The sequence below is a fragment of the Balaenoptera ricei genome, chromosome 3, assembly GCF_028023285.1.
Source record: "Balaenoptera ricei isolate mBalRic1 chromosome 3, mBalRic1.hap2, whole genome shotgun sequence".
Classification (NCBI taxonomy): domain Eukaryota; kingdom Metazoa; phylum Chordata; class Mammalia; order Artiodactyla; family Balaenopteridae; genus Balaenoptera; species Balaenoptera ricei.
Genome location: NC_082641.1, coordinates 128,347,039 through 128,373,148, shown reverse-complemented (window position 1 = coordinate 128,373,148; position 26,110 = coordinate 128,347,039). Strand labels below are relative to the sequence as shown.

At 42.1% G+C, this 26,110-nt stretch overlaps 1 protein-coding gene across 1 annotated transcript; it reads left to right on the top strand.

The window, feature by feature from the left end:
- The first annotated feature begins 1,850 nt into the window (after positions 1–1,850).
- Positions 1,851–25,829, top strand: SLC36A3 (solute carrier family 36 member 3). The gene is made up of 10 exons (XM_059919116.1): positions 1,851–1,990; positions 5,678–5,768; positions 8,248–8,336; positions 11,093–11,188; positions 14,769–14,853; positions 15,787–16,005; positions 18,492–18,590; positions 18,966–19,132; positions 22,579–22,748; positions 25,561–25,829. Exons 1-10 carry the CDS (start codon positions 1,851–1,853, stop codon positions 25,827–25,829), a joined length of 1,425 nt encoding a protein of 474 aa, XP_059775099.1.
- The last annotated feature ends 281 nt before the right edge of the window (positions 25,830–26,110 follow it).

The window sequence follows — 26,110 nt, the reverse complement described above, 5'->3', positions numbered from 1 at the left end:
TGCTCTGACATTGGTATTACTATCATACTCATTTTACAGATGAGGAAAATAAGGCACAGAAAGGTTAAATGACTTGGCCATGCCACACAGCTAGTAAGTGGCAAACCCAGGATTCTAGTAAGAATTAAAAATTAGATATTTAAAGGCAAAAAATTAATAGCCATTAAAAATATACATCTTTATTTTTCCAAAGAAGACTTACAGATGGCCAGCAGGCACATGAAAAGATGTTCAACATTGCTAATCATCAGAGAAATGCAAATCAAAACCACAATCAGGGACTTCCCTGGGGGCGCAGTGGATAAGACTCCACGCTCCCAATGCAGGGAGCCCAGGTTCGATCCCTGGTCAGGGAACTAGATCCCACATGCATGCCACAACTAAGAGTTTGTGTGCCACAACTAAGGAGCTCACGCACCACAACTAAGGAGCCCACGAGTCACAAGGAGCCCGCCTGCTGCAACTAAGACCCAGTGCAACCAAATAAATAAATAAATAAATATATTTTTTTAAAAACCACAATGAGATATCACCTCACACCTGCCAGAATGGCTATCATCAATAAGACCACAAATATCAAGTGTTAGGAGGGTGTGGAGAAAAGGGAACCTTTGTACACTGTTGGTGGGGATGTAAATTGGTGCAGCCACTATAGAAGACAGTACGGAGCTTCCTCAAAAAACTAAAAGCGGAATTACCATATGATCCAGCAATTCCACTCCTGGGTATATATCTGAAGAAAACAAAAACACTAATTCAAAAAAATACATACACCCCAACGTTCATAGCAGCATTATTTACAAATACCAAGATATGGAAGCAACCTAAGTGCACATCAGCAGATGAATGGACAAAGAAGATGTGGTGTATATATATACAATGGACTATTAGTCATAAAAGAGAATGAAAATTTGCAATTTGCAATAGCATGGATGGACCTGGAGGGTATTATGCTTAGTGCAATAAGTCAGACAGAGAAAGACAAATTCTGTATGTTATCACTTATATGTGGAATCTAAAAAATAAAACAAACGAATGAATGTAACAAACTGTGAGGAAAGAGACTCACAGATACAGGGAACAAACTAGTGGATACCAGTGGGGAGAGGGGAAAGGGGAGGGATGAGACAGGGGTAGGGGATTAAGAGGTACCAACTACTATGTATAAAATAATATACTGTACAGCACAGGGAAATATGGCCATTATTTTATAATAACTTTAGAGGCTAATCTATAGAAATTTTGAATCACTATGTTGTACACCTGGAACTAATATAATATTGTAAATCAACTACACATCAATTTAAAAACAAAGCCACTCCACCCCCACCCAGGGAAGGCGGCAGCCAGATTACCCTCTGTTGGGCCACACCTGCATCCTACGATTCATCAGCACCTTATTGGCCGGGCAGCCTCCATTGTGAGGTAATTCTGGTTTCCTTCTTACCAAAGATAGACAAGCCCTGAGCCTGGCCCTACATCCAGGCACCAGAACCTCCAGTCCAATGGTGTCTTCTTCCTCCCAGTCACACAGTTCACTTTGCCCTAAAGCACTAAGGGCTAAACTGGGAGGGGCTGAAAGCCCGGGGCGAGTCCCAGCGTGTGGCGGGGCAATCACAAGGGGCACTGAGGATCCTCCTGAGATGAGACTCTCGTGAGTCCCCAAAGCCAAGTGAGGCATATAATCGACATCAGCGTCCCCCTCTCACCAGCTCTAGGGCCAGGCACCCTTGGGAATTAGGAGCCAGTATCTCAGTGCTGCAGCCTTGGTTCCTCTGGAGAAAAACCCATGGGAGGCTGGTTCAAGGCTGTTACAGTCCTTAACCCTGAGCCACCACCACCTACCCACCATGCTGAAGATCTCACTGCTTGCAAGGGACAACAACAGCGAGCCCAAGTCCTGGGATGATGGGTCCAAGTCACTCTCGGAGAGTAGCAGTAGCATCACTTCAGAGAGTGTCCGTCCTGAAGAGGAAGCCAATGGATTATCGTAAGTGGCTGCACGGCCCTCCCCTATCTGAGGTCAGGCACTGCTGCCTTCACAGAGCTGGGCCACAACTTCCTACTTCTCTCTTCTTAACACATTTATCCCCATTGAACAGGGGACACGTGGATTAAAGACGAAACCTTCACGGCTCTGGGTATTACACCTGTTTCACAGGTGTTGCAAAATCACAGATAGTCATCCCCAACAGGAGCTTCTTCTTTTTTTTTTTTTTTAATTAAGTAATTTATTTATTTAGCCTGTGCCAGGTCTTAGTTGCAGTGCTCCGGGATCTTAGTTGTGGCATGCAGACTTCTTAGTTGTGGCATGTGAACTCTTAGTCGCAGCATGCGGGATCTAGTTCCCTGACCAGGGATGAAACCCGGGCCCCCTGCGTTGGGAGCGTGGTGTCTTACCCACTGGACCACCAGGGAAGTCCCCAGCATGAGCTTCTCAATTCCCAGAAAGATTTTCTATCTCAGGTTGGCTGCTCTTTCTTCAGCAGTTTCAAGCTGCTTTCCTCTCTGTGGACTTCTGCTATCATTCATACGCTCTCTCCCTCTCTCCCCGCCCACCAGCCTCCCTCTCCCTTCCTCATACAAACCCATCCAGGAAATAGAAGTTCACCTCCTAGCCCCATGTCCCTACTTTTACTCCCATAAACTCAGACACATGGCTCTTTCCCTCAGGGCTTTATTGCCAATCAGACTATTATTTAGTAATCAGATCAGATAATATCCATGGTATAAAGAGATTGTAAATGACAATACCCAGTGTTGATAAGGATGTCAGGAAACGCCCTCTCGCCTGTCGTTTTGGGAAGAATTAAACTGGTACCTTTCTAGATGGCAATGTTGTAATATATGTCGAATCCTAACACATATTTATATAAAACATACAAATACTTATTTGGCCTATGCTTTCTTTTAAAGTACACAGACACACACACACACACACACACACACACAAACAACTGGCCATAGTGGCTGCTTCTGGCTAAGAGAATTGGGAGACTGAGAGGCAGAGATAGAAGAGACATTTATGTTCACTACATAAGGTTCTTTGGGGTTCTTTTTTAGTTTCTTTTACCTTTTGAATTTCATACTGTGTTACTTAGGGCTTTTTTTTTTTTTTTTTTGGCTGTGTTGGGTCTTCGTTGCTGCACATGGGCTTTCTCTAGTTGCAGCGAGCTGGGGCTACTCTTCGTTGTGGTGTGCGTGCTTCTCATTGCAGTGGCTTCTCTTGTTGCAGAGCACGGGCTCTAGGCGCATGGGCTTCAGCAGTTGTGGCATGCGGGCTCGGTAGTGGTGGCGCACGGGCTTAGTTGCTCTGTGGCATGTGGGATCTTCCCGGACCAGGGATCAAACCTGTGTCCCCTGCATTGGCAGGTGGACAAACCTGTGTCCCCTGCATTGGCAGGTGGATTCTTAACCACTGTGCCCTAAGTAGGGAATTCCCCTACTTAGGGCTTTTTAAGCATAAGTAAATATAAATAAATAAATCCTTTGATCAGTAATACCACTTCCAGGAATTTTTCTTAAGGAGATAATAATGCAGGTATGCATGATAATTTTATTGAAGCCAGATCTTAACCTCAGATCTGGTTGTAATACTGACAATTGAGAAACAACCAGAGATTATTTAAAGTATGATACACATAGTGGGATACAATACAGCCATTAGGAGTGATGAAGGAAATCTATGGTTGTGGGAAAATATGTAGGACATACTAGTCATAAAGAAAATTAAAATACAGTATTATAATGGTTCTCCTTGTGTAAAATTTGTGTGCATTTAAAGACAAGTAAGGATGCCTAGAGTAATGTTAAAGTGTTAAAAGTAGTTTTTTGCAATTGGTGGAATTTGAGTATTTCCTTTTATAATGACAATGTATCATTTTTCAAGGAAAAAAAATAGAAACTTTTTTTTAAGTCCCTGAGAGCTCCCAACATGTGTTTTACTCCTCACAGCCCTGATCTATGATGCTGTTAACTAAGGTGCAGTGTTTTCTCCAAACCCTTATCTCACCCTTCCCAAGAGATTTGGTCAGGTTGGGCAAGACGCTGCTGTAGGAAAGAAATGAGAGATGGAGGGATGGAGAACAGAAAGGGGGCACATCTTTTGGAGAAATTACTATCAAAGAATTGACAAAAGATTTTTTTAAATAGGGTGTGTGGTTTTTTTTTTTGGCTTTGACATATTTTTCAATAATTGCAGTTACCAAGAAATATAAATTACTGTTGGAAGTGAAGGGACATCTTGTACCACCCACCCCCGCATTGCTTAGGTGAAAAGTCTGAACTCACAGAGACACAGGAAGTCACTCTCTTCTCTCAGCCCCAGCCCTCTCCCTGGGCAATACTGAAATGCCAAAACCTGACACAGCCCTGACACCCTAACCAACAGGACAAGACCAGGAGACGTGAGCACTGACTCGCCATGTGACCTTGGTCAGTTTGTTTTCACCCTCCGGGCTGCCTCCAGACAGTTCAAAGGCTGCACAAGGAGGTGCCTCCAATGACCTCCTCCAGGTACCTTTTGTTCCAGGAGGAGGGAGCCCCACTACCTGCTTAAACCAGCCCTTGCTTGCCTTTTTTCTATCACCGCAGCTCTGCCTCCTCTTTAGGAGGCCCTTTCAAACAGGTGAGCACCGTAAGGCCAAACCAAAGGTGGTGGTGGTGATGAGGATGATGATGATGAGGATGATGATGATGATGGTGATGATGCCTCACATCTGTGAAGCACTTCACAATTCCAAGATTCATTATGTCATTACCTCTTCTGGTTCTTATTATATCCTTGGGAGGTAGGCAGGTCGAGATGAATAAACAGAAGATGTAAGCAGCCGAGGGCCTTCCCAAAATAGTGACCAAACACAGTCGGTTAATGGCAGAGCTAGAACTCAGAATCCAGTGGTCCTACCGCAGTTCAGTGCTTTGCAGTCAACTTTTCATTTCAATTCCTTTTTGATTCTCTTCTCATGATCCTGTTCCACATTCCCCCTCCCCAGTGGACCGGTGGTGCCTAAGCAGGCACTGCCAGCACTGGTGTGGAGAACATTTAGAACCCTGGTACCTAGCACCCTGCCAGGTACATAGTAAGTGTTCTATATGCACGTTTAGCAACTGTTATTAAATTGTATCCAATGCATAGCATGGAATAAGTTTGCAGTGAATATTGAGTAAATGGGTGAAAGAGTGAACTAGAACCAATAAATACTCCATATGTGGTGGCAGACTTTTTTTTTCTAGTGAATGAATTAATGAATGACTGGGCAGCGATAATTACCTGTAAATTGAGAAAATTCTTATTATTTTTTTCATTGTCTATCTAAATGCCAAACATCTAGTAGGTCTCAATAAATTTTGAGTGAATGTATCACGGAAGAAATCATTGAATGCATTAATGAATAAACTGGTACTAGGGAGTTATCCAGAATAGTAGCAATGGTTATTAACTTTTTCTTTAGAGCCTAGTGTGTGTTAAATATTTGTTGAGTCACCTGAACTAGCACCAGCCCTTGATCAGAGGTTCCAGAACAGATCCTGGGAACTGAGAGTTAAACCAGAGTCCCCTTCATCTGGTTTTGTCTTCCCACCACAGGGTGCCTGGAGAGGCTGAAAGAAGCCTGAACGTTGTGTCTCCTTTCCCTCTGCTAACATACCCTTTTGTTGCCTTATGCTCCCCCTACAGGATTATGCAAACCTTGATTCACTTATTGAAATGCAACATTGGCACGGGGCTCCTGGGACTTCCTCTGGCCATGAAAAATGCCGGCTTATTGGTAAGATGGACCTGTGCAATGGGGACCAGGTCTACCCATTTGGGGGAAAGGGTTGGCGGGTCCCTAAGGCCTTAGTACTGTTTATCAATGGGCAATAAGCCTGTTGCTTAGGGGGGCACCCTTTGCAATAGGAAATGAGCCTATTGGCATCAATCCACTGGAGCCAACCCAGAGCTAAATGGAGCAGGCCTGGAGGAGACAAGCCGTTCTTTTTTTTTTTTTTCCCCAGTTTTATTGAGATATAATTGACATACAGCTTTGTATAAATTTAAGGTGTACCGCATAATGACTTGACATACGAATACTACAAAATGATTGCCGCAATAAATTTAGTTAACATCCATCTCCCCATATAGTCACAAAAATAGGTGTTTTTTCCTTGTGATGAAAACTTTTAGGATCTACTCACTTTGCAACTCTCAAATATACCATATAGCAGTGTTAACTACAGTCATTGTGTTGTACAATACATCCCCAGTACCTTTTATCTCATAACTGGAAGTTTGTACCTTTTCACCACCTCCATCCAATTCCCCCTCCCCACCATTGTTCTTAAAGACTCACCATACTCGCATACTGATGCAGAATCTACTTTGCCACAGTTCTCCCAACTCCCTAGGATTATATCCTTGCTATTTCATTCATTTATATCAGCAGCCTGGCCCCTCCAGGCATTTGAGTGTGTGACTCCTGTTTGTGATTGATTGTGAGAAAGTGGCTTGGAAGATGAGGATAACAAACCCAACCCCCTGACACTTCCTGTGCCCTCCCACCTCTGTCTTCTTGCTTATGCTGTTACCTTCTCCCTTACTTCTGTCTTTTGAACTCCACCTCCTCTGTAAAATTTGACTGTTTCCTATTAAAATTCCTTCACCTTGTGTTTTTCTAGAACTTATATCTACCTAACCTGGAATCCTTCCAGCACTTACAAAGATGAAACATGCTTATTTTTTAAAATACCTATCTTCCTCACTTACCTGAAAACTCTGAGGGCAGGTACTCTCTGATTCATCTTTACTCCTCCCCACAATACCTGCTATAGAGACTGGCACACTGGAAGTCCCAATTTATGTCCATGGAATTGAATAGATAATTTCCATTTAGTTGAAACGAATTTCTCCTTCTCTCCAGGCCTGCTAAATGGCCCTCATGTCTGAAAAAGTCACATTGAGACCCTGGCTACTGACATGACTTCCAATCTGAATCAGTTCCAACCCAGAGATGGGACGTTCCCCTTTAGAATTCTCAGGGTTCTAGACCTTCTGAAGAGCATTATTACCACATGGCCCTCAACCAAACTCTCTTTGCCAGTGTGGTCTTTGCTTTTTAAGATAACTCTTTTATCCTTTGATTTTTGGTTCCTAAGAGTTATTAGGCGATTTCTTTACCCTCCATCTCCCATCAGAACCTGTAATCATGATTCATTTGAGAAATATATATTGAGCACCTACTATTCTTAAGCCCTGGGAATATAGATGTAAACAAGACAAAAGAGTCTCTGCTATTGGGAGGCTACATCCTGGTGCAATCTAGTGGTGCTCTTCATCTCTCAAATTTCTTCGTGATGTTAGCACAAGTCACATCCATAAAGGCACAGGTGTCCAGCACAAAGAGGGTGAGAGAGTCCCTCTTTGCTCTGTGCCATTGTGATCACATCTGGGAGATAATGATTAATAGTGATCCCTGCTTTATAGTCTCATCACACATAAAAAAAAATGGAGACTATGTGAGGAGGAGACTTGTTCATTAGCTTGACTCTAGTCATCACTTCTCTGTGTATATATATCAAATCATGTTGTTCACCTTAAATACATACAATTTTTAGTTAAAAAAATAAAAGGGACATGGAAAGTAGACATACAAGAGCAGTGATTCTCAACTGAGGGTAATTTTGCACCCCCCTCACCCAAAGACATTTACAATGTCTGGAGACATTCTTGGTTGCCACAACTTGGAGAGGAGGGGGAGGGAGTGCTTCTGAAATCCAGTGGGTAGAGGCCAGGGATGCTGCTAAATATCCCACAATATCTAGGACAGGCCCCTGCAACAACAAAAAATCAGCTGGCCCAAAATATCAGTAGTGCCCCTTTTGATGACTTTGTACTAAAGGAAGGAAGCCAATCCCTAAGAGGAACCTTGGTCTTCAAGCATCTTGGAGGAGGTAAGGGCTGGGATGTGAGAAGGAATGAGAGGTCTAGAAGCGGAACTAAAGGCCGACGAGGAAAGGCATGGGCTGTCTGGTAGGTAGTGAGCTCTCTGTCACTAGAAGTATTGTAGCACAGGTTGGGCAGCCGCTTTGCAGTGATGCCAAGAAGGGTATTCAGGCCAGAGCATCTGGGGGCACAAGGACATTCAGGCAGGGGCTCTCATCCCCAAACCTCTATTATGAGAGGGACCCTAGCACCCAGGCGGGGAGAGGGCCAGGTATGGGAGCAATCCACCTGTGGCTCACTGTGCCCACATCTCCTTTCCCCTCCAGGTCGGTCCTTTCAGCCTGCTTGCCATCGGGATCCTCACCGTGCACTGCATGGTCATCCTGTTGAACTGTGCTCATCACCTAAGTCAGAGGTGAGAGTCCTGCTTCTCTGTCACTTGGTGCCGGGTTCCATCTGCGGGTGTGCTAATTTTCCCTGGATCGCTGACCCAATTAGCTGGCCCCCTCTCCAGGCCACCACCCCTGCTGCTCTAGATACTGCAGAGGCGGTGGAGGGAGTGATTAAAATCCCAACTGGGAACTCCTAGGTCTGGGCCCAACTCTGCTGCTAACTAGCTGGACAACTTTGCCAAGCTCCTGCGCTCTCTGAGCCCAAATATCCCCACCTAGAGAAATCAAAAGAGGTAAAGGATGCAAATGTGCTCATACATATCCATGAATATGCGAGATACTTAAGATGTCTTTCTTTTCCTCTTAATCTCCCCACCCCCATCTCCCCCCAGCTCCAATACATACACCTTCGAAGGGGAATTTTTTCCAGGTAAACCCTTCTTGGGACAATTTAGTAACAGTAAAAAAACATAGTTAGCAATACAGGGATAGTTCACTTCAATCCCTAATAAAGTGTACATACAACACTCAACGTTTATATATTTAAAACTGTAATGCAAAACAAAATTCCAGAAGGAAAAGACAAATGCAGTGAAAACAAACAATGCTGAGAATTTCATATTTATAAACTAGCAATTCATGGTGATTAACAATTCTTTACAGCCAACAGCCTTATGGCTTTCTGTCCACAGGGCTCAGCTTCTCCCAAGGCAGGCAAATCTAAATATGTCCTCATAGATGTGGAGAAGGTCCTCATGAGTCAAAGTACGGATATTAAATGAAGCTCCTCATAAAGTCAAATTATCATAACCCAAATAGGTGCATCTGGAGTATATATCAATCACACCTAACTTGTGTGGTACTTTCCAGCCCACGAAACACTGTTAAGAGCATTTACTCATTCAGCAATTAAATTTATTGCACAACTACATTGTGCCAGGTACATGGCAAGAGCTTTGCAAGTCTTCTTTTATTTACTCCCTACAGTAAAATTTTATGGTAGGCACTATTTTTCCCATTTTATAGATGATTAAACTGAAGCTTAGGTGAGTTAAATGCCTTGCTCAAGGTCACACAGCTAGGAAGTGGCAGAGCCAGTATTCCAAGACCTGTCTGACTCTACCCCTTAACCTATCTGCAAATCTTTTTCTTCCCTCAAGCCTGCCAGGACCATTTTATCACCATGCAGGTTTCCAACATCTCTGTCATTTATGACAACCTTTCCCTGATTTTTGCTTTTGATTATTTGTTTTTCCTTTTTTTTTTCTCCTCTGATACAGAGGTTATAGACCCATGGCCTAAGAGCTGACAGTGGTTTTCAGATATATTTGGGAGGACTTCTACTGTTTTTTTTTTTAATAGTTATTTATTTATTTGGCTGTGCCAGGTCTTAGTTGCAGCAGGCAGGCTCCTCAGTTGCGGCTCATGGGCTCCTTAGTTGTGGCATGTGAACTCCCAGTTACGGCATGCATGTGGGACCCAGTTCCCTGATGAGGGATCGAACCCAGGCCCCCTGCATTGGGAGCGCAGAGTCCTAACCACTGCGCCACCAGGGAAGTCCCTTGGTTTTTTGTTTTTCTCCAGCATTTAAAAACCTGGAGATTTCACATAAAAAAAAATCTGTACCTTCTTGCCAGTCAGACACTCTGCCACCTCTGCGGCTTCATTCCTTCATCATTCAGCTGGAGCCACATCCTGATCAACCCCTTTTGGAGCAAGACCTGTACCATAGCCTAGGACACTGTCTCCACTATCCCCTATTCTGTCTCATACCCAGGCCTTCTCACCACAGTACTGACACCTTTCTGATCCCCATTGCTTTTCAATTTGCAATCCTCAGAGTAATGTATTTGCCAGTCCTATGCAATGTGACCTCGTTTGTATTTCATATGCCAAGCGCATTGAGTAACAATAAAAACAGAAGCATCATGCCGTGTTCTCAGTGCATCACCATATTCATCTCTTACTGGCTCCTCCCCAAAACTGACTGCGTGTAAAAAAACTGAAGCCTGGAAGTATAAAGAGACTTGCTCAAGGTCTCCCAGCCATCTAAGGGGGTGTGTTGGGACTTAAACCCTAGTCCCTGACAAGTCTGGGGCCGTTTCCCTCTCCAAGCTACTCCCCTGAGTCATGCAATTAACTCCAGGGACCTGGGCAACTTGCTCCACTTGCTCTGTTGACAGTCCTCAGCAGGGCCTTCCCGTCCCTTAGGAAGGGCCGCCTAGGGAAGGAGGGATGAAGGAAGAGGGATAGGCTGGAACTGGGGTGTCACATCCTACAGGGGTGCTGGGCAGGAGGCTAAAGATCACCTTTGCATGGGGTCTGGTCCGGGGCAAGCATCCCAAATGTTCCAACACCCTCAACAGTGGAAAGAAGGGAATGTAAGTCCAGAAAAGACAGAACCACTGTCTTGGCCATACTCATACCTCGTCCCCCTCCCTTCTCCTCCCTCTAACCAGGTGCGCACACCTCACAACTTTCTTATCCCCTCTGTCCTTGTTTGCAGACCTAATCAATTCACAGCTACTGTCTACCTAAATAATAATAATAATAATATCCACTTAAATATTAGTGTTAAAAAGGACAGCTACAAAAAAGAGGCAGAATTCTGAAACTTTTAAAAGTATACCATTATAAAATATCTCAATAATACTGTTGCTAGAAAATTACCAGAATGTCCCATATTAATACATGAATATATAATAACTACTCACTTCGAGAGTACATTGTACTTTAAAAAAAAATGTTTTAAGTTATTCATTGCTTGTCCTTTCCCTAGACTGCAAAAGACTTTTGTGAACTATGGAGAGGCCATGATGTACAGCCTCGAAACCTGCCCAAATGCCTGGCTGAGGACCCACTCAGTGTGGGGAAGGTAGTAGTCATAGATGTCACAGTAGTAGTAGTAATAATAACAACAACAATAATAATAATCCTCACCTGTTCTTTCTTTATTTCTAGTAACACAAGTTTTAAATGAATATGTTCTTGTTGAAAACTATTGAACAATACAGAGAATCTCCTCCGATAGCTCCATCCCCCATCCCACTCTTCACCCAAGAAGTAATCACTGATATCTAGTTAGTAAACATTCCTCTAGACTTTTTCTCTGCATGTACTTTTTCTCTGTGTATATGTGTACAAATGGAAATACATATTTTGTTTTGTATTTTCTTGTATATTAATTGGAATATTTTTTGGAAATTTACTCTTTCATCTAATAATATGATTAATTTCTTTCCACATTTGGACATAGAGATTGACCTCATTATTTTGTAAGGCTCACGATGTTCCCCAGTATAGATGGATCCTGTGGTTTTATTTAATCCTTCCCCTAATGGTGAACATTTAGGTTGTAACCCTCGCTGGATAAAAAGTTTATGGTGTACAAAATGCTCTTCTCTGTCTGATCTCCTCTGATCATCTCAATGACCTTGTGAGGTGGGCAGGTGTATCTTTATTGGGAGGAAATATGGTGATAAAAGCTCACAGAGACAGAATAATGTGTCCAAGGTCACAGGTATAGATACTGGTGAAGCAGAGTTTTGACCAAGCACCTAACATGTTAGCCTTTCCCAGCAGAGCCCCTCAGGAGTTAGCCCCTCACCTGCCAAGATCCCTCCTGCAGCTCCTCTCTTGGGAATATCAGTAGGTCACTGATCTCCTGATCAGGAGTCACTCTGATTGTCAGACAGGAAAGGCATGGGGCAGTAATAATAGAGATCTCACAATTGTCCATCCTTTCTCATGAAGATTTATCAGCTTCTGATGACACCCTGAATAAAACTTTCAGGCAGGAAGGCTCCTTGGAGATCACTATATCCATGCCTATTCAAATGGAGGAGAATGAAGACCAGATAGAACAATAAGGCTGCTCAAGTTACCCAGGGATCAGAGCGAGGACTGAAATCCAGAACATTCAGCTCTCACCCACTATACTGTGCCATTTCTCTGGAGGCCCAGCAGCTGAGAAAGAATTGGGAAACTATTTTATTTAAACGAATGATTTGCAATTTTTAGTGTGCTAAGAAATACCTGGGGAGTTTGATTAAAAATTACCTATTCCACATAAGCAACAATCATCAACTGATGCTCATTGTGAAAGGTCATTGGAAAACTATAAAGGAAGAATACACTGGCATCACCTGACCCCATGTAGTTATCGACTCATGTCTAGACATGGGACAACTGGACATGATGTGTCTTATAATAGGATACAATAGGGAGTACAGAGAACCACCGCTGAAATACCCTTGCCAGAAAGATAAATGAAGAACCTCAGTCTTATTAAACCACTAGATCTAATATCAGTTTACAGGAAACACAGGGGATAGAAGAACAAGATAAATGACATTATGAATTCATCAACTGAATCTAGAAAGTGAAACGTACTGCAGGGCAATTTTCTAGTATCTTCAGCACCAACCAAAAAAATTAAAGTTGCAAGGGAAAAAATAAGACAAGGGGAATATAGCAGATTTAAAAACTTGAGACTTAATTACAAAATGCAATGAATAGACTTGTTTAGAAACCAACTGTGAAATAGACATTTTTGAAAAAATTGGAAAAATCTGACTATGGATGGAATATTAAGTGATATAAGAAATTATTGTTAGTTTTATAAGGGGTGATTAAGGACATTATATTTTATTTAAATTCTTGTCCATTAAAGCTGCATACTGAATTATTTACAGGTGGAATGACTTGACATCTCCAGTTTGCTTCAAATGCACCAACAAAATAAGCTTGTATGCAGTGGGGGTGAAGGAATAGATGGAAGAGGATTGGCAAAAAGTTAATTGTTGAACCTGGGATGAGCACACAAGGAGTCATTGAATTATTATCATTGTTTTCATGTGTGTTTGAAAATCTCAACAATAAAGAGAAAAAACATCTCTATTCTGAAGTCTCACATGACACTGCCAAGCTTCTGACTCAATAGGCTGATATGAGAGCCAGGACTCTGTATTCTTACCATAAACCTCACATGATTCTGATGCAATGGTTACTACAACCCAGTCTTGAAAAACATGGATCTAAACCTTAGAACCTAAGTAGAGGAACATATTTTTGTTCTCTTAAAAAATAAATACAGGGCTTCCCTGGTGGCGCAGTGGTTAAGAATCCACCTGCCAATGCAGGGGACATGGGTTCGAGCCCTGGTCCGGGAGGATCCCACATGCCGCGGAGCAACTACTGGGATACTGAGCTCACGCGCCTAGAGCCCGTGCTCCACAACAAGAGAAGCCACCGCAATGAGAAGCCCGCGCACCGCAACAAGAGAAAGCCCGCTCACAGCAAGGAAGACCCAACACAGCGAAAAATAAATAAATAAATAAATAAAATTTATTAAAGTAAATAAATAAATGCATCTCCAAATACGGGACAATTTAAGAATCCAAAAGAATAACGACAATAACAGAGTTTAATATATTAAATAAAGAATAATTAATGTGAATTTACTGTGATAAAAAAAGAGGAAAGGAGAATATATCTTTCTTAGATGTTAGCTAATAAACTTAGATAAAATGACAGAACTAGAAAATCACCACCTTGCAACCACCAGTGAAATAATTGATTCAGCAAGGATCATCAATGAATGTTAAAACCCTTGGGTTGAGGAGGATAGGCTATTCGTGGCATCTCAAAGTTTTTACCTCCAGGTTGCAAAGTAGGAAATGTACACTTTCAATGGAGAGGCTTAGCATTCGCCATCACAGTGGACATCCTGTGCCTCCCAATGTGATGAAACACACGTACACAGTATCACCTATGTGTGTGCTTGCTTCTCTGAATCACGAGGAAACAGTCACATAAGTCCACGATGTGGGACATTCTACAAGACAGATGGCTTAGACTCTTCCCAAAAAGGCAATGTCACGGGAAACAAAAAAGGTGGATATGTACAGGGCAGCTCTACCTGAAAAAAAATACTAAACAAACGTAGCCGAATGCCACATATGAAGCGTGATTAGATCCTTAATCAAAAAAATTTTTAAAACAGCTATAAAAGATACTTTAGAGAATTGGGTTATTTAAAATATAGACTATATATCTGAGTATATTGAAGTTGATTTTCTGGACATCATAGTCCTAAGGGAGGTATGTTATGGTCTTTAGGGTTGACGTGTTATAATATCTGCAATTAATTTTCAAGTAGTTCTGAAAAAATGCACACGTGTGTGTATGTGTGTGTGTGTGTATGGATAAACACATTCATCCATACATATTTAATGCAGTTAGGGCTAAACTTTAGCAATCAGTATATCTAGTTAAAGAGTATATGGATGTTAATTATACTAGTCTTTCAACTTTTACTGTGGACTTGAAATTTTTCAAAATTAAAAAATGAGGAAATATTAAAAATAATAAAAGAAATAATTGTCTCAAAAAAAATAAATGCATTTAAAAATAATTTGTTTCTCCCTCTGTCTGCCTCTTGTTTTCCTTCTCAGGTACACTGTCAGCTTTTTATTAATCATCACCCAATTGGGCTTCTGCAGTGTTTATTTTATGTTTATGGCAGACAATTTACAACAGGTAAAGAGGCCCCTTCTGGGCAGAGGGGGGGAAAGCAGACCTCCTGCTGCTAGGGTTGCATTAGCAAAATTGTAGTTTTTGGATCATGGGAAGAGAGGGCTTCATTTCTACTCCCTAGTCAGACTACACTTGGGAGTTTTTTCAGTCCTGGGAATCACTCTTGAAACGGATCATAGGGAAGCCGAAGCAACATCTGAGGAGTGTAACCAGGATGGAAAGAGAGGCTTGCAATCCTGTCCAATCAGAAATAATTGAGAATTTTTAGCCTGAAAAGTGTTGGTGAGCTTTTCTTTAGGCGGCTCAAGGTTGTCATGTAGAAGACTTAAATTAAGGCAAACAAGTTGCAACATTGCCCTCATTGCATTCCTAACAGGCATTATAAATCAATCATAGCATTCTTTCTTGGTTTCATGGAATAAAGGAAGCATACTTGTTTTCGTGCGCTCAAACAGCCAGAACTATGACAGGCATTATAGATGGAATATTCAAGCAGACAGATTTTGCTCAATATTCAGAGCTTTCTAACCTTTAGGGCTATCTAAAGTTGAAGAAGATTTTCCTGTGTAATCAATTACTATTCTCTGGATGTATGAAAGAAAACCATTTGGTACGGAAGACGAGCTTGGGCTAGATGACAAAAGGACCCTTCAGGCTTGAGATTTGATGATTCTAAGGGTTTCTGGTTGTCACAGTCATGGGTACTACAGTTTAGGGTTACCAGATTTGGCAAATAAAAATATATGACACCCAGTTAAACTGGAATTTCAGATAAGCAGCATAATTTTTTTTTACTACAGGTATGTCCTTATGTAATATTTGGGACATACTTTTACTAAAATGTTATCTGTTAATTATCTGAAATTGAAACTTAATGGCGTCCTGTGTTAATGTGGCACCTCTAACTACATTGCCCTTCCTTGTGCTCCACATCAGATGGTGGAAGAAGCCTACGTGACCTCCAACACCTGCCAACCCAGGAAGATCCTGGTGCTGACCCCCACCCTGGACATTCGTTTCTACATGCTGACAATCCTGCCCTTCCTGACCCTGCTGGTGTTTATCCAGAACCTCAGGGTGCTGTCTGTCTTCTCAGCACTGGCCAATATCACCACCCTGGGGAGCATGGCTCTGATCTTTGAGTATATCGTGCAGGTCTGTTCCCAAAACCACCACAGAAGGGGGTCAGTGTCCAGGGCTTCTGAGACCCTTGGCGAGGGTCACTGTTGTCATGGGCAGATGAGAGTGAGGAAGGTGACCTCCTGCTCTGAGCAGCCCCTGCCTAAGTGATGCGTCCGTGAACACCTGCCCCACAAGCTATAAAAGCTAGTCACCATCATCATCATTATCGTCACACTGGACAATGGGTCATTCAACAAATAGTTATTGATAGCTTCTATGACCCAGGCATTGTGCAAGGGGTGGGGATTCAGTAGTAAGTAAAATTGATGGGGTGTCTGCTTTCATGGAGGTTACAATCACTTGGGGTAATAAATCTCAATCAAATAACCAAACAAAATTGTAGCAGTGATAGGCTGACAAGGGATACTTGGATGATAAAGGAATTCGATTTACTTTGTGCCAAGTTCTTTACATAGATTAACTCATTAAATCTTCACAATGATGCTATTTTGGAAGTAATACTACTTTATCCTCAGTCCACAGACAAGAAAACTGATAAACAGAAAGTAATTTTTCCACTAATTACAGTCATTTTGCCTCCCAAACCCATGCTTTGCTATCATTAAGGCCCTGAAATTTCACCATTATAGTTTCATTTCTTTGAAAGTCTCTGTGGTTGTATTAGTTTCCTGCTGCTGCTGTGACAAATTACCATAAATCTGGTGACTTAAAACAACACAAAATTATCTCAGAGTTCTGGAGGTCTCACTGGGCAGGACCTTTCCGCATTTCTTTCTGGAGGCTTGTGGGGAGAATCTGTTTCTTTGCTTTTTCCGGCTTCTAGAAGCTGCCCTCATGCCTTGGCTCATGGCCCACTTCCCTCTTCAAAACCAGCAATGTCAGGCCAAGTCTTTCTCATGCTGCCATCTCTCTGGTTCTCTCTTCTGATTTCTCTCTTCCACTTTTAAAGTCCCTTGTGATTACGTTGAATCTACCCAGGTAACCCAGGATAACCTCGTTATTTTAAAATTAGCTTCAGGGGAAGTATAAAGCATTATCCACCTGTGCATCTCACCTCTCAGTTGTCTCCTTATTTTATTGTACAGGCACAGGAGTGTACAGTAGCTCTGCTGCTGCTCACAGCTCACATTCAAGTGCAATAGCCTCAGTGATGTACACTGTGACCACACCCATGCTGAACCCCTCCATCTAGTCTGACTTAAAGAGGGGCCTGAAATTGCTCTTTGGAAAGGAAACTATAAAAGGTCCTGTTGTCCTAAGGGCTTAAGAAGTGCCTGTGATAGCAGAGCTCAAAGCCTGAGCCAAGTGTTGCCAGTCTTTGATGAGATTGTGGAAGTAGAACATGCCTCTTCTATTTTTCTTGGAATTTCTACTTTGATTTTGACTCTATACAATTCACGTAACTCACCTTCAAGTTTTGTGATAACTCTGATATCCGAGAAATTTTCCCTTTGTCATTTTCGTACTCTCCCAATTGTATTCCCAAACTTGGATTTGAAATATTTGGAAATTCCCATTTATCTCAAGGGGCTACATGAATCTCTTAGGAATAATTTCTTCTCAAATAAAATATATAATACTGTGAAATAAATAAATTAATTAAATTAAATTAGCTTGATTAGCTACCTTAATTCATTCTGAAAACTTAATTCTCCTTCGCCATGTAATGTAACATATTCAAGGTTCCAGGGATTAGGATGTAGACATTATTCTGCCCACAGGTGTCTATTAAAATACTCATTCCCTCTAGATCTGTGATAGCTACTGTGCCAGCCAGAAGACTTCACGGCTCTGAGAGAAGTGATGGGAAAGAGGTATTAGAGAACTGGAAAACAGAAGACCTGAATTCTTATCTGGGCTGTGCCACTCACTTGCAGAGTGGCCTTGGGCAGTTCCCTTCTTCTCCCTGGGTTCCATTTTCACCACATGTAAAGATGTGGTAAATCAAAATGTAAATATATACAATGTATTCCTTAAGAAGGAATGAAATTCTGATTTATACTACAACATGGATGAACCTTGAGGACATTATGCTTAGTGAAATAAGCCAGCCACAAAAAGACAAATATTATATGATTTCACTTGTAAGAGGTACCTAGAATAGTCAAATTCATAAAGACAGAAGGTCCAATAGGGGTTACCAGTGGGCTGGGTAATAGGGAGTTATTATTTAATGGGTGCAGAGTTTCGGCTGGGGATGATGATAAAGTTCTGGAGATGGAATGTGGTGATGGTTGTACAACAATGTGAAGGCTCTTAATGCCACTGAATTATACACTTAAAAGTGTTTAAAATGGTAACTTTTGTGCCATGTATATTTTACCACAATAAAAATAAGTAACTTGTTTAAAAGATGAGAAGGCTGACTCAGCTGGAGATATCTCATGGGTGCTTCTAACACTGTCTCTGTTGATGTCGGGCAAGCCCAGCTCTCTACCAGATTTGGGGTGACGTCTCCACCTTGGCAAAATGAATGCCCTTCTTCTACTTCCTTTCAGGAGATTCCAGATCCCAGGAACCTACCCTTGATGGCAAGCTGGAAGACTTTCTTGCTGTTCTTCGGTACAGCCATCTTCACGTTTGAAGGCGTCGGTATGGTAAGATGGGTGTGGGGTTTGAGGGAATGGTCCCCAGTGCTCTCTATGAAAGCCAGTCATTGTTCTAGGTGTCCAAATAGTAATATTTATGAAAAGTGCAGAATATGATCTTCTCCTGGTGGAAGGGAAAGTCAGTACCCATTTACAGGGTGCCACCTGCCCCATACACCACACCAAGCCTTGAAGACTGAGTGAGAATTTACCATCAGCCCAGATGGAGTGGGGCACTCCTGGCTGTAGAAAATGTGGGAGAAGATGAAAGGGGTTGTGGCCCCTTCCTGACTCTGGGCTGCCTGGAGAAGGATGTCTGTGCTTGTGGGGGAACCTGCTAGCTTTCTTTCTACCTTTTCTTTCTCAACCTCCTTTCATCTCTAGGTTCTGTCTCTCAAAAACCAGATGAAGCATCCACAGCAGTTTTCTTTTGTTCTGTACTTGGGGATGTCCCTTGTCATCGTCCTCTACATCTGCCTGGGGACACTGGGCTACATGAAGTTTGGGTCGAACACCCAGGCCAGCATCACCCTCAACTTGCCCAATTGCTGGTACGTCCCTGCCCATCTGGGGTTGCGGGGAAGGGGAGGAGAGTCACAGGGTCTGAGCCTTAGCAACAGAATGTGGCATCCCTGAGTTACCATTAGCAACAAATATTAACTGCTAGTATTAATATTATAATAACAGGTACGTTTAATAACCCAGGCATTGTGTTTTATCTCATTTAATTCTCTCAACAGCCCTATGGGTTAGCATTATTATTATCAACTCCATTGAATGGATAAGGAAGTTGATATGTGGAGAGGCTGTAAGTAAATTTCCCAGCTCACGAGAAGTTGAAACTTGAAACTGAATCTGTCTGACTGTATGGTTCAAAGGCTGTCGAACAGGAATGATCTGGGAGTGTCTATGAAACTGAAATAGCAACAACAAAAAGTATAACTCCGGAGTAGTAATTGAGGGGCCTGCATATGGACTGCTACTTAGGACCCCAATTCCGGAAATGGGCCTAAGCTGCCATTGCTATGCCCCACTTGGTACTTGGACTGGAGTTCTTGCATTCAGTCGTTGATTCACTTACTCATTCATTCATTCATCCAGGAAGCATTTTGGGGACTGGCACGTAGCATTCATCAAGTATTAGCTATTGTCATTATTCTGGCAGTGTTGGGTGCAGAATGACTAAGCAGTCAGTAGAACCAACTGTTTAAGAGCACAGATTCTACACCTGAGCAATGGGATTTGATCCTGGTTCCCACGTGACCTTGGATAAGCTAACCTAATCTTGCAGACCTCATTTCCATCCTCCATAAAATAAGGATAATACTCTCGCCTATTTGTATCAGTCAGGATAGGTTATGCTCTGGTAATAAAATAAACCACTCCAAAATCTCAATGGCTGAACACACAAATGCTTAATTGTATGTTCATGCTACATGTCCATTATGGGATGGCTGGGGCTCAGCTCTGCACCATCCCCACTCCAAGACCCAGACTGATGGAACAGCCACTCCCTGAAACATTGGTTTCCATGGCAAAGGGCACACTGAATCATACCCTTTACCATGAAGCTGCTAAAGCTTCTCTAGGAAGTGACATATGTCTCTTCTGCTCACACTTCATTAGTCAAAGCAAGTGGCCACGCCTCACTCCAAGGGGCAGGGAAGTGAAATTCTACCATGTGTCTGGAAGACTGGGAAGTATTTGGCGAGCAGCGCAAATGACTGCCATGCTATCTCAGGGAGTGACTGTGAGGGTGAATTGGCTTAATATACATAAAATGCTTAGAAAAGTGTCTGGCACACAGTAAGTGCTCATTGCGTGTTAGCTATTATCATTGCTATGTCTCCCCCACAGCCTCGGTCTTTTGGAAGTGAGTAGGGTGGTGGGGCGTTCATTTCCCATAAGGCCACAGCTATAAAATGAGAAAAATATCACCAGTCCCACCCACTTCACTGTGTTGTGGTAATGACTAGATGAGATAATAAACGTGGAATTTCTTTGAAGTTGTGACTTATTTTACACAAGTAAGATATCAGCCTAATATGCTGTGCTTATTCTGGGTAATTCAGGCTGCCACTAGCTACCTTGGGCAGGGCAGGTGCTTTCCTTCTGGGATATCAGCTGGAAAAAAACGGGCATCGGGTGCCATGAGGACCTCACAGCTTCTCTGAACCTGGCTGGTGATGAGATTCTCCAGAAGAGCCTTAAAGAAGGAATGAACAAATATCCCCTCCCAATGAGCAAAAGACCAACAACCCAAGGAGAAATGGACCCGAGCAAACAGTTCACAGGCAACTCAGAAAGTGACATTTTATATATTTGAAAAGCTACTCTGTCTCCCTCATAATCATAGAAATGCCAGTTTTACAAAACACAATGACACAAACCAACATGTGTTCACACACTGTGTTTTGCCAAGGATGGAGGGAAGCAAGCACTCCATTATGCTGGGACAACAAATGCACAATATGTCAAGAACTATCAAACTTTCATTTTTTATTTTATTTCTTTTTATTGAGGTATAGTTGATGTATAATGTTATATAAGTTTCAAGTGTACATCATAGTGATTCATAATTTTCAAAGATTATATTCCATTTATAGTTATTATAAAATATTGGCTATATTCTCTGTGTTGTACAATATATCCTGTAGCTCATTTGTTTTATACACAGTAGTTTGTATCTCTTAATCCCCTACCCCTATCTTGCCCCTCCCCCCATCCCTCTCCCCACTGGTAATCACTAGTTGCTAGTTGGTTCTCTATATCTGTGAATGTGCTTCTTTTTTGTTATATTCATTAGTTTGTTTTATTTTTTAGATTCCACATATGAGTGATATCATAGAGTATTTGTCTTTCTCTGTCTGACTTATTTCACTTAGCATAATACCCTCCAAGTCCATCCATGTTTTTGCAAATGGCAAAATTTCATTCTTGTTTATGGCTGAGTAGTAGTCCATTGTGTGTATCTGTGTGTGTGTGTGTGTGTGTGTGTGTACATACATATATATATATATATATATATATATATATATATATATATATATGTATATACATACTGCGATGAACATGGGGGTACATGTATCTTTTTGAATTAGTGTTTTAATTTTTTTTTTCAGTTATATACCCAGGAGTAGAACGGCTGGGTCATATGGTAGTTTTGTTTTTAGTTTTTTGAGGAACCTCCATACTGTTTTCCACAATGACTGCAATAATTTACAACAGTGTATGACAGTACCCTTTTCTGAGAGCTATCAAAATGTTAAATCACATATACTTTTACCCAACATTTTTACTTATGGGGTTGTATACTGTATGTGCATAGGTATATGTACAAACATATTCTTTACTGCATTGTTTACTGGCAAAAGACTAGGAATAATCTAAATATCCATTAACTGGAGACTGGTTAAAAAATTATGGTATATCCATGCAATTGGAATATCAAGCAGCTATTAAATAGAAGAGCCAGATCTATGTATCTATGTGTACTGATAGGGAACAATCTCTAAGAAATATTTAATGACTAAAAACAGAGATCAATGGTGTGTAGAGGATGCTTCTGTGTGTGTGTGTGTACCTACATTCTGTGTAAGTTTGTATCTACACTATTTCTGGAAGGGCTTCAAGAAAATTGTTCGAAGAGTTGCCTGTGGAGAGAGGAACTGGAGACTGGGAATCAGAGGTGGCAGGGAGTCCTGTATGACCTTTGTACTGTGAATTTTACTCCATACAGGTATACCTTTTTTAAAAAGTAAAAGAAAAAAAAAAAAAAGGCACAGATTCCTGAGCCACAGGCCTATTGAATGAGAATCTCCAAGAATGTACACTTTTAATAAGCTTCCCAGGTGGCTCTGGTGGCGGGTCAGGCTGAGTCAGTGGAAGTTAGGCCGTTCTATAACTCAACAAGTCCCAACCTCCAAGCAGTGATGAGTCCTGTGCGGCCCTGCCCAGGAGCCACATCAAATTTCACGTGCTGTCCCTCTCCCTGCAGGTTGTACCAGTCGGTCAAGCTGATGTACTCCATCGGCATCTTCTTCACTTATGCCCTCCAGTTCCACGTGCCAGCTGAGATCATCATCCCCGTCGTCATCTCCCAGGTGTCAGAGAGCTGGGTGCTGTTTGCAGACCTGTCTGTCCGCACGGCCTTGGTCTGTCTGACCTGTGAGTAATCTCTACTGTCTACACATAGAAAGAATACATTGACTGGTTTGAGGGAGAAAGAAGTGTCATTTATTCATTCCTATATGCCTCCTATATGTCAAGCACAGCACTGATATTATCTAATACTCATGACAGCCTAACTATGTAATATTACCAATTGAAGGAACTATGACCCAGGAAATTAAGTAACATGCTCACATCATAAATAGCTGCTAAGCGACAGAGCTGGGATTTGAATGCAGGTTGTGCAGCACCGAAGTCTGTGTTTTCCATTGTGCCATATTCCTTCCTATCATAAATTAAGGTCAAGTCCCCTTAAAGTGGTGTTTAACTATAGAGAAAAACCCCAAGGGGCTGATTTGTTACAGTCTTGGAAGTCATTTTCTCCTCCCTTCCTCCGTCCCTCCCTTTCTTCCTTCCTTCCTGCTTCCTTCCATTCATTTATCCATTCATTTCCTCATTCATTCTACATCAGGTGCCATTGTAGCTGTTTGGGAAACATTGTGAACAGGGCTGGGAAACTTTCTCTGAAGCATGTTCAGAGAAAGAAGATCAAAAAAGGTGTCCCATGAAGAATGAGGGAAAGAACTATGGCGGTTTTGCCTGGAGAAGCAAAGTCTTGGGGAAATTCTATGTCTGTTCTCAAACACCTGTGGGATTATTGTGCAAGAGAGAGAGCAAATTTCATCTTAAAGTCTCCAAGAGTCAGCGTTTAAAGTTGAGGGAATCCCATCTCAGTTCAGGGTCAGGAGAAAGTGTGTAAGTCTTGGAGCAGACCAGCAGAACAATATATTATCAGATGCTATACTCCACATAACTGGAGTTCTATAAGCAGAAACAGCATACCTGCTTGGCTTAAGGTATTGTTACAGAGAGTTCCCAGTCTGTACCAAGACATCAGGAACCTGTAAATATATTGTTTTGAGATCATTCCCAATAGGAAGGATGTACGTTGAAGAGAAACACTGAGTAGTTCAGGCCACTTGGTATCAGGGAAAGAGCATCACTAGAGACAGCTGACTTTCAATGACATGTCCTGCTTCTGTTCTGTGCTGAATGACCACTTCTTCCTCTTTTATTCATCTGTCAATTCTGTTATCCTTCATTCAGTAATCATTTGTTGAGCACCTACTATGTGCCTGACATTGTGCTAGGTGCTAGGGATACAGTAATGAATCATGAAAAAGACATGACTCCTGCCCTCATGAGGCTTAGAGTTTGAGTGGGAAATATATGCAGGCAAATAATTATAGCACATTGTGATGAATGTTAAGATGGTACACAGTGATGTATCAGAGGATAGTTAAGACTGTAAGAAGAGGCTACCCTAAGAGCACCTGAGAAGGTCCTATAACTTAGCCTGCGCCAGGTCAGGAAGACCTCTCCACTGGAGTGATATTTCAGTTAAGACCTAAAAGATAATTAGGAGGCAGGTGGAGCAGTGGAGAATGTACCACGTGCAGTGAGCAGGCTCTGCACAGATTGGAGGCAAGTACTTACATATGGCCTCTCTGGAGAACTGAACACATAAGGAGTGATAAGACACGAAACCAGAGGATTTGTCAGGGCCCAAGTCCTAAGGGACCTTGTGGTAAGGAGGTCAGGCAGTGGGGAAGGGCCCACAGCCATGGGTTAGCATGACCAGATCTGACCCTTCTAGAGCACTCCTCCAGTCCACCTTGCATTATAACTTTCCTTGAGCGTGTCTTCTCTCTGCCCTGCCTGCATGAGCTCTCCTAAAGAACAGACACTGAATTTTCTCTATACTTCCTCCAGTAAGCAATTTATTAAATATCTGATAAAAGAAAGCTGTGGACGACGATCATCCCATCAGAGAGGTGATGGATTCTCAACCGTGAGAGTCTATGAGTCTCTCTCGTTCTCTGATTACATGTGCTGGAGCAATTTTAGAAAGAGGTGATGTTTTCTTCAAGACCCAGAAAGCTAGTCTGAGTGCTTTCCAGAACTGGTTTTCCCTAATTTATTCATAGGAAAATCTTATGGCTGTATAAAGTTGTCACATAATTTATATGTTTATTCGTTCAAATATTATCAAAATTGGACTCCCCTCGAAAATCCATGATATATGTTCATTGTATGTATAAAAGATGGAAATCTAAGAGTGTCTATGGAAGAGAAGAGATAGCGAGTGAGCCGCCTAATGCTGTCTGCATGTTTTATGTCCTCCTTAATTACCAGTTTCCTTCTAAGAGTAGGAAAACCAGTGGTTGAGAGTCTGAGAGCAGCAGAGCCATCTCTCATTGTTTATCCATCCTTGCTTCTAGACAGCAACTATATTGTGTAGATTAGTAAAAATTCACTGTAGATGCAGTGCCTGGGCAAGAGTCAAGCATTTATCAAGCACATACTCTATACCAAGTTCTTTCACGTACATTAGAGGCCACCTAGTAGGGTGGAGGGGCCTTAGATTGGGCATTTCAGTGGCTTCTCATGTCAGTTCTGTGTGACATTGGGCACAACCCATTCCCTCTAGAGCTCTAGATTTCCCCAGCTCTGCAATGAGAAGGTTATAATAGATAGGTGGTAGAGGATCCTTTTCAATAAATATTATATTTGGAAAACCCAATAGATAAAACATAAAAGGAGAGCATGTTTTGGCAGCTAAAACAGAGGTGGGGGTCCAGAGCCGCAGTGCCTGTTCTGCTCCAGTTCATAATGGGCTCCTTTCCCACCTCTCCAGTGGTCTGTCAGGCACTTATAGAATTACACAAGTCTCCAGAGAAATGGTTTGTTTCTGGGCTCCCTTCCTGTAGGAACGTTCAGCAATTCTAAACTTCTTATTTCCCCGCAGGTGTCTCAGCCATCCTCATACCCCGCCTGGACCTGGTCATCTCCCTGGTGGGCTCCGTGAGCAGCAGTGCCCTGGCCCTCATCATCCCACCCCTCCTGGAGCTCATCACCTTTTACCCTGAAGACATGAGCTGTGTCACCATTGCAAAGGACATCATGATCAGCATCCTGGGCCTTTTGGGGTGTGTATTTGGAACATACCAAGCCCTCTATGAGTTGATCCAACCCATCAACCATTCCATAGGCAACTCCACAGCTGTCTATGCATAACTGTCTATTTTTATTCTGATAGTTCTCCCTTACTCCGATCCCCAATTTGACTTCTATTGTGGATGTTATATACATTCATCAAACCCCAACATCTCTATATTAATTAGTGGCTTCTTTATCTTTCCAAGAGAAATGTAGGTGACATAAGTCAGTACTGATACCTCTCAGGCTATGTCTTTTCTGGTTTTGGATTTCTCTGGAGGCCTTTTGTACCTCTGAACCAAAACCACATTCAACCATTCGTATTATCAGCCTCATTTAATGGGAAAAAGGATGCCATT

What these genes read in the sequence shown, in the direction of transcription:
- SLC36A3 (XM_059919116.1), top strand. Translation starts at nt 1,851, where the DNA reads ATGCTGAAGATCTCACTGCTTGCAAGGGACAACAACAGCGAGCCCAAG. An exon ending in GAGGAAGCCAATGGATTATC is followed by an intron (nt 1,991 to 5,677) that starts GTAAGTGGCTGC and finishes CTCCCCCTACAG; the next exon opens with GATTATGCAAACCTTGATTC. An exon ending in GCTCATCACCTAAGTCAGAG is followed by an intron (nt 8,337 to 11,092) that starts GTGAGAGTCCTG and finishes TCCTTTCCCTAG; the next exon opens with ACTGCAAAAGACTTTTGTGA.